Here is an 8822-nt window from a genome sequence, read left to right on the forward strand (position 1 = left end):
TGCGCAGAATGATAGTGCAGCAATACCAGAATGGTGTTATCCCGCGTAAAATAGCAAAGACTTTTAAGTTATCATCATCAACTGTGCATAACATCATCAAAAGATTCAGAGAATTTGGCACAATCGCTGTGCGTAAGGGTCAAGGCCGTAAAACTCTACTGGATGCTCGTGATCTCCGGGCCCTTAAACGTCACTGCGCCTCAAACAGGAATGCCACTGTCAAGGAAATGACAGCATGGGCTCAGGAATACTTCCAGAAAGCATCGTCGGTGAACACAATCCACCGTGCCATCCGCCGCTGTAACTCTACAGTGCAAAGAGGAAGCCATTTCTAAGCTCCACAAGCTCAGCCATTTGCACTGGGCCAGGAGTCATTTAAAATGGTGTGAGGCAAAATGGACTGTTCTGTGGTCAGATGAGTCACGATTTGAAGTTCTTTATGGAACACTGGGACGCCATGTCATCCGGACCAGAGAGGACAAGGATAACCCAAGTTGTTATCAACGCTCTGTTCAGAAGCTGCATCACTGATGGTATGGGGTTGCATGAGTGCTTGTGGCCTGGGCAGCTTGCATGTCTGGAAAGGCACCATTAATGCAGAGAACTATGTTCAGGTTCTAGAACAACATATGCTCCCATCTAGACGTCATCTCTTTCAGGGAAGACCCTGCATTTTTCAACAAGATAATGCCAGACCACATTCTGCAGCAATCACAACATCATGGCTACGTAGGAGAAGGATCCGGGTACTGAAATGTCCAGCCTGCAGTCCAGATCTTTCACCTATAGAGAACATTTGGCGCATCATAAAGAGGAAGGTGCGACAAAGAAGGCCCAAGACGATTGAACAGTTAGAGGCCTGTATTAGACATGAATGGGAGAGCATTCCTATTTCTAAACTTGAGAAACTGGTCTCCTCTGTCCCCAGACGTCTGTTGTAAGAAGAAGGGGAGATGCCACACAAAATGGCCTTGTCCCAACTTTTTTGGAATCCGGTTTATATGTTGCTGGTGAAACTTCACCATTATCATTTCAAAATATTCCTTAAGTGACTCTTTGATTTCTTTGACAATATTTTCATTAGATATGATTGATACATTCATTCTCCATTATCTGAAACAAGGTTCATTACCCATGTTTAAAGTTAAAATATTTTCTGTTACAGTTTGGTTCCTTGTGCATATGTTGCTGAGATATATACAAATCTATTTGAGAATAACTTTTATGTGGATTTATGTGTAGTCTATATTCTTGAGGTTGATATTTCTCCAAGCATCAATAAGACCATGCTCTTTAATAATATTATTTAACATTCTAGATTTTGGTGTCTGTAGTCCATAGTCAGAAGGGTACCTGTCTAATATATTATTGTTGAACCGTATTGAAGTCTCCCCCATCAGTATCATGCCTTTTGTATCATTAGTTATTATTATGACTATTTGATTCAAGAATGTTTCCTCCTCATTTGGGAAATATACATACTGAAATTGTCATATCTCCTATGCATGTCCTACAATCATTACATACCTTCCTTATCCTTAACCTCTTTTTCAACTTCAAACAATATCCCTTTTTTGATCAAAATTGCTACCCCTCTCCTTCTCCAAATGAAGCATAAAATGCCTGACTTACACACTCCCTTTACAGTTTTCTGTGTTCATTCTCCATTAGGTGTGTCTCCTGTAATAAAAGCTATTGAGCACTGTACATTTTTTAGTTGAGTCAAAATCTTCTTTCGTTTAATAGGATGTTCAGACTGTGAACTTTGGATACAATATGAAGACTCCATGGTCCACAGTGCCATCAGGTGGTTTGGAAGCTCATTCCACAAGGAGCAACCTGTCTCCCATTGAATATGGAGACGAAAAGCCTTTCAGGGTGCCTATGCTTGCTCATACAAAGTGTCACCGATTTCCACAAAGCTCCTCCTTGGAGCTGCAGTCCATAGCACAGCTATTGCCCCACATAGCTGTCCACGCCTTCCCCACACAGCGCTTCCAGTCTAGCAGCAGCAATTAGCAAACACCTTGTGAAACTGTGAGTCTGCTATGCTCATCATCCAAACTACTTCTCAGTCCAACACTCCGAGCAGCTTCTCATTAGTGTGCAGGTAAGGTGCGATAAACGGCATCTCTGTCTCACACACACATATTCGCACTCAGTGGAAGAACAGACATTTGGAAAGATGGGTATGGGTGATAAACAATCAAGTGTCCCTTTTCTTATCTTAACCATCCTACTACCGACATGGGCATCTCTTCACTTGATTGGTCAGTATAATATGAGCAAATGACAGTGTGTAGCTTTTACTACATTTAAGTGGCCCCTGAGAATAGTCATGTGTTTGTTCTTGCATTGAAAAGGAGGAGAAAAGATGAAAGTTTGAAAAATTGGGGTAGGGTAGAGAAGGGTTTCTTTGCGGTAGAGTACAGCAGAAGCAGAAAGAAAGTTTTGAAAAAAAAATCCTGTTGGGAAGCTGTCAGTCACTTAGTTTAGTTCAGAAGGTTGTAACGTTTGTAGACGCTTTCACCACACATTCCTCCAAATGTTACGTGAAGTTTGACTGGTTTATTTTTCATGAAAGGGAAAGAGAGGGCAAAAAAGGGAGACAGAAAAAATACTTTTTGGCTCATTCAACGTAAAGGTGGTGTGCGTTTTCCTTCTAGCAGTTGGAGGCCAGGTCTCCTCTGCATGTTTTGTGCATGTTTATTTGGAAAAAGAAGCACTGGGAATAATGCGGAAACACCCGCCCCCAAATGTCAAAACCAAATTGTTTATAAGTGGTCAGTGTAGAGGTCATGCTACACTTCTTCGTTGTATGTCATTTTGACTAACGGGGTCAAAAAATCCAGTCATAACCCATTTTTACCCATCAGTTTTTTACATTGACAATTACATAATTAATTGCATTTAACTGTCATTCAGTTTAATACTCAACAAGCTGAACAGATTATCTACATTGTGTGATCACACATCAAGCAGATGAATAGATGTAACTTTTTCTCTGCAGCGACAAAGTTTTGAAATCAAGAAATATTTCTCCAGTTGAAGTGATCAGAAGTTGGCAAGAGTCTCTGTCACCTGAGTCCAAAACAACTCTTCTCAGCAGAAAAATCCAGCTGCAGTGGGACAGCTGCATCACACACTCTTCAAAGTTCATCACTCTTCAACATGACACTGTCATGTTTTGTGTCCAGATCAGAGATGATATTCGGAGGAAATTTTTCTTTTATTAATTCATTTAAGTTGCCTCCACAATGTAACTTATTCTTTGTGCTTAAAGTTAAAAATGTCTGCACGGCAGCACCAAGTCTGTGAAATTTGTTAAAATGACAGATGGCCATCAGATTTTTCCATCACTGTTTAAAAAAGACCGATCAATGAACTACCCAAGGCATGAAATTATTGATTAATCTCTGTCCCATAGGGTAACAAAATAGACAAGGGGTGAACATCAGGCTGAAATGGTCCAGCAAGTCCAGAGTCCTCTCCTCTCTGGTGGTACAACTTACATACTGGGTGAAGGCTGGCTGGTTTCAGTGCAATCAGGTGATCCCTGGTGAAAACAATGCAGCCAAATTGTTATGCTCAGCAGAGTAAAAAATAAAAAAGTATCTCGGCACCGAAGAAAAAGATTTACTCTCCATCAGCATTGTTGAAGATAAGCTTCTAGTAAAGTGCAAAGATAATTAATGTTGTCAAATAATCAATCAAAAAAATTTGAATTTTAATCAAAAAAATGTTAAGTAAAAAGAGGAGAGGAGTAACCGCAACAGGCTGCAAACACGATGGCACATCCGCACTACTTGTAGTGTCAAGTAAGTAGTAGTTTAAAATATCCAATAAATTTTGTTCCACGTCACAATTGTGTCCCACTTGTGGATTCTTCACAAAATAATAAAAAGTTTAGATCTTCATGTTTGAAGCCTGAAAAGCGGCAAAAGGTTGAAAAGTTCAAGGGGGCCGAATACTTTTGCAAGGCACTGTATGTCTTTATCTACCCTCTCTGTACTGGTTGAGGTTTTGTTCTGAAACCATCCCAGACATCCCTCTAGCAGTTTTCTCAAAACTTTTGCTCCACCTCCCTCATGTAGCAATCTTGTTCCTCCCTCAGGCAACATTTCACTTCCCTCTGTGGTGCCTTTGTCTCCACCTTGTCTTTAGTCCTAAAGGCCTTCTTCTGGTTGAGTACAGTCAGGACTCCCTGTGTTGCCAATTTGTTTGTTATTTGGGTAGCATTGAACTGGGGTGGAAGAGAATAATATTAAGATATGTCTGTGAATTTTGATTACACCAAAATTTAAATAATTTGTTAGACACTAAGTCATCCCCTCAATACCCTCACATATCGGATTGTTATATGTGATATGACAATCGCATATAACAATCTAGGGCCTCCTCTGCTTCAGAAGTCCATCTTCTGATAGAGTGAGTGGAGACACCCTACCTTTAGACCATGTGGATGTACTGGGGCTGACTTGCGCAGTGGGGGAAAGGCAACAGCCCTGTATGCACCCTTTACATTAATATACAGTAAATCAATTATCTTGTTTCTCCTGGTGGGACAATTGACAACCTGGTGAAAAGAAGCCATGGAATCCAGGGTGTGACATGATTTAAAAGTAAATGTATAAATGAATCACAGGGAGAAAATACATATTCTGTCTGACCATTTGGTGCATTATCACCACCTTGTGGTTGTGTTTTAAGGAACACATTACTTCCATATTGTGTGGGAGAAAAAAATACTGCTTATCAAAGTGATTCATTGTTTGACTTTGATATTCAGTGACTGGACATTTAAAACTCAATGTCTGAGTGATTTTGGAGAGGTGTCCGACAGCTGGTCTGTGAGAGGACTAATTTTGTAGTTTTGAGCAGCTGCTGTTTCAAATATTTTGTTATATCATGTATCAATTTGCTTTGTCTCTTCACTTGAACAAACCTTCAGAGGATTTCACTTTCAAGGTCGAACAACAAAGTTTTTGTCGAACTAGACCTGCACAACTAGACCTGAATGCAATATCACAATTGCAAAAGACTGCTTAGATTATTTGGCAGACTATAATGATTCATGCATCTGTGAATGTTGATATTTTGTTTGGTCAATTAGTTGAACACTAACTACCCTTAATGTCAAAACGTGATGTTTCATTTTAGTGGTGAGATGCCAAAGCTCACTGTGTGTGTGGAGGGGACAGACACTGTGCAATTATATATTTTGGTCATATTGTCCATCTCCTGTTAAAAACTGAAGTATGATGACTGTCAGACCAACAAATATTAGTTTTGGACCCTTTTGTCTTAAACTTGTGACTGGAGGCATGGTTATTTTGTCTAATCTGACTTTGTTAATGCTTTTATTTTTTTTTTCTCTCTTTTTTTTTTACCTCAGGATGGAGCGGATGTCTGATGATACACTGAGGCTCAACCTGTTAAAGCGAGGTCTGGAGTCATCCAGTGAGAGGGAGGAGGCTCTGTCAAAGCGCCTAAAAATGGAAGGTCACGAGGCCATGGAGCGCCTGAAGATGCTTGCCCTTCTCAAACGCAAGGACTTAGCTGATCTGGCTGTCCTAGAGGTCCCAGGGACGCTTGGAGATGGAAAAGGCCCCAGTGTCAGCTCCATCCACCACCAGAGTCTAATGGGTGCGGCATATGAAGAAAAGCTGAATGGAAGTTTAAGGCTTGGCAGCCACAGTGTTCATGTCGGTCAAAGTAAGAATGGAAAGGAAAACATTATGGATGAGCCAGTGGACATGAGTGCTGGAAGAAGATGGTGAGTCAGATATTTATTTCCTAAAAGATTATGGTGAATAAAGTAATCTGGTATTCTAAATAGGGTCACACCTTTTATTTAACTAGTATGTTTAGTTTTTTTTTCTCACACTTCATAGTATAAGATTTTCTGGGTGTAATCCACAAAATATTATACATTACCTCAGCTATACACCACTACCTGCATTTCTGAGGTAGTGGTGAATAAAGTAGTGGATATGGTTTATAGTTTATATTTATGGCCTGAACCCAACCCCAAATATTGATTTGATAGTTGGGGGGAGGATTGGGTTCAAACTTCTGTGTCGTGTTTAATAAGTCTGCAATGCATACAGTGGAGAGAAAGGCAAACGAGAATGCACAACAAAAAATTTTGTTGGCTCCAACATACTTCGTCTGAAACCAAATAATCGATGCAGTCACGTGGCTTCAGACGATTGGTATTTGCTTGCAACTTTCATACAATAGCACAGAGCAGCTGTGGGACACCTCTCCTGCTTCTGTGTTTGTCATGCTCCTCCCAGTGTGGGTTCCCCTTTCCTCCCTGCGTCTTCTGCTTTGCTTTTAGGAAACTGTCACAGAGCTAGCCTCATGGAGACAGCCTTCTCCTTTCATAACAACGTTTCAATTTCCATCGAGGAGTTAACCATTTCACAGTCTTATTATGGTATTTAGTGAAGAATTGTACAAATGAATATAATTATAATAATATAATATAATAATATATAATTATCATAATTGTTGCATTCGTAACTCAAAAGTATTCATGTTTCCTGTAAAGTTAAAGACTACAAAATTAAGATGATTGCTTTGATTTGTGTGATAGTTTACTAATACACTGAAAGTTTAAAATTGCTACACACAAAAAAAAAAAAACATTGAGAACAATATGTTGGTGCATCCAATCTGTGGTAGACTTGACTTTGACAATGTCAGTTTACATCTAGATGAGATCAAGCAACTATCTTAAAAGATAGGAGCTGTCCTTTTACAAGAGAATGGAACAGCGTTCAGAACCCGCATGCACAAATAAACCTCGACTGTGATCCTGTTGTTTCCTAGTTGGATTTCCTAAAAATCCAGCAGCTGCTTGGATGCTGTGTAACCCAAACAATATGGCTCCCTTCATATCACTGCCTACTGTCCTACTCTGAACGTGGTTCTTTGGTTTTATGAAATTAATTTCAAGAACTGAATGAACTTATTTCCCAAGATATCTTTCTCTTGGCCTTTTTGACAAACACAAATATTATTTTATAATTTACTTTTCAGCTTTTATAATACACTATATTGCCAAAAGTATTTGCTCATCTGCCTTGACTCGCATATGAGCTTAATCCGTAATCAATATGATGTTGGTCCACCCTTTGCAGCTAGAACAGCTTCAACTCTTCTGGGAAGGCAATCCACAAGGTCTAGGAGTGTTTATGGAGATTTTTGACCATTCTTCCATTAGTGCATTTGTGAGGTCACAGTGATATTGGAAGAGAAGGCTTTCAGTCTCCACTCCAATTCATCCCAAAGGTGTTCTATCAGAATGAGGTCAGGACTCTGTGCAGGCCAGTCAAGTTCATCTACACCAGATTCTGCCATCCATGTCTTTATGGACCTTGCTTTGTGCTCTGGTGCTCAGTCATGTAGGAAGAAAAAGGGGTCAGCTCCAAACTGTTACCACAAAGTTGAGAACATGGAATTATCCAAAATGTCTTGGTATGTTGAAGTATTCAGAGTTCCTTTCACTGGAACTAAGGGGCCAAGTCCAGCTCCTGAAAAACAACCCCACACCATGTTCCCCCCTCCACCAGACTTCACACTAGGCTTGTCGCTATAAACGATAAATCAATTAATGCACAATAAATTAAACCTTTCGACCTCATTTTAATTATCGTCTTTATCGTTTCTTCCTGCCTTTTTTTTATTTCTCTTGATGACACTGAATGAAAAAAGGCTCAACTCCGGAGCCCTCCCTTCCTCATTTCCTAAGTGTAATGTCCTGCGCACACGACACGAGTTGTCGGCCGACTGTCAGCCCATTTTCTAAACCTGAGACACATTAGCCGACAGAAATCCTAGGCATAATGGTTTGATCGGGTTCGTCGTTCCGTGTGGTGTCCAGCCACACAGCCATTATTTGGACTTGTAGCCCAAAATAATGGCTACAAGTCCAGTTAACTAATTTTAAAATCAGGCATTAATCAATGTTTTACTAGAATCTACCTGTGATGCATGTGGCTAGAATCAGCGTAAAGTCCTGACTGAATGAAAATCATTGTAACCTATTTATGTCACGTTAACGAAGAACAGCTGAAAACTTACAGGGTTTATCAACTGCGGTAGCAATTTGGCTCCAACTCCTCTCCTTGTCATTTCTATATTCTTTGCACGAAATGTTGAATAAACATTAATGTTGTTTCCACATATCATCTCCGATGTCCGTAATTTCCCCTCAGAAAGCACAGAGGAGAATCTGCGCTTTCTGATTGGCTACCTGTCACATTCAGCGTTAAGCTCCCGGTCGGGGAAAACCCCTGATTTAGATCGGAGCGACCACGACGATCTACCGTAACACACCACACACTGCAGGATGATCGGTTACGAAATCACCAGCGACAATCTTAGATCGGCCAACGATCCAAGATTGTCATAATGGGAAAATAGGGGCAAAAAATCGTGTAGTGTAACTACTGCATTAGGTAGTCGGATGTGCCCATCTTCTCTATCTAAATCTAGTGATTACTGAAGGGCAATATAGTATACAGACTTTATAATCTGCACTCTTTTTGGTTGAATACAGTATTTATTTCCACTTTGGCTTCATGTTGTTTACTTTTTATTCAAGTACGTTTTTTGTTAATGGAGACTGAGAATCCATTTTATTTTTGTTTTTGGTTGTTTAGTTTATTAGTTCCAGTGTTATGTGTTTTCTTTTGAAAATAAAGTGTATCTATCTATGGCAGGAAATAGCATGCATTATTAGTCATTTTCATTAAATCAGTGTCAAAAGGTCTTGAAACAATATTATCGTTTATCGCAATAATTTTTTAGAC

The 8822-nt window shown here is 39.8% G+C and overlaps 1 protein-coding gene across 5 annotated transcripts in view; it reads left to right on the forward strand.

Moving 5' to 3' along the window:
• gatad2b (GATA zinc finger domain containing 2B) overlaps positions 1 to 8822 on the forward strand; it is a 110565-nt gene that overhangs the window by 33011 nt on the left and 68732 nt on the right. For all 5 annotated transcript variants that reach the window (XM_015021943.1, XM_015021944.1, XM_015021946.1 and 2 more), the window contains exon 2: positions 5396 to 5776. In XM_015021943.1, coding sequence (XP_014877429.1) covers positions 5396 to 5776 — 381 coding nt within the window. The remainder of the gene's footprint in view (positions 1 to 5395; positions 5777 to 8822) is intronic.

This window comes from Poecilia latipinna, unplaced genomic scaffold (assembly GCF_001443285.1).
Source record: "Poecilia latipinna isolate Pla-1442-1.1 unplaced genomic scaffold, P_latipinna-1.0 Scaffold2900, whole genome shotgun sequence".
Classification (NCBI taxonomy): Eukaryota; Metazoa; Chordata; class Actinopteri; order Cyprinodontiformes; family Poeciliidae; genus Poecilia; species Poecilia latipinna.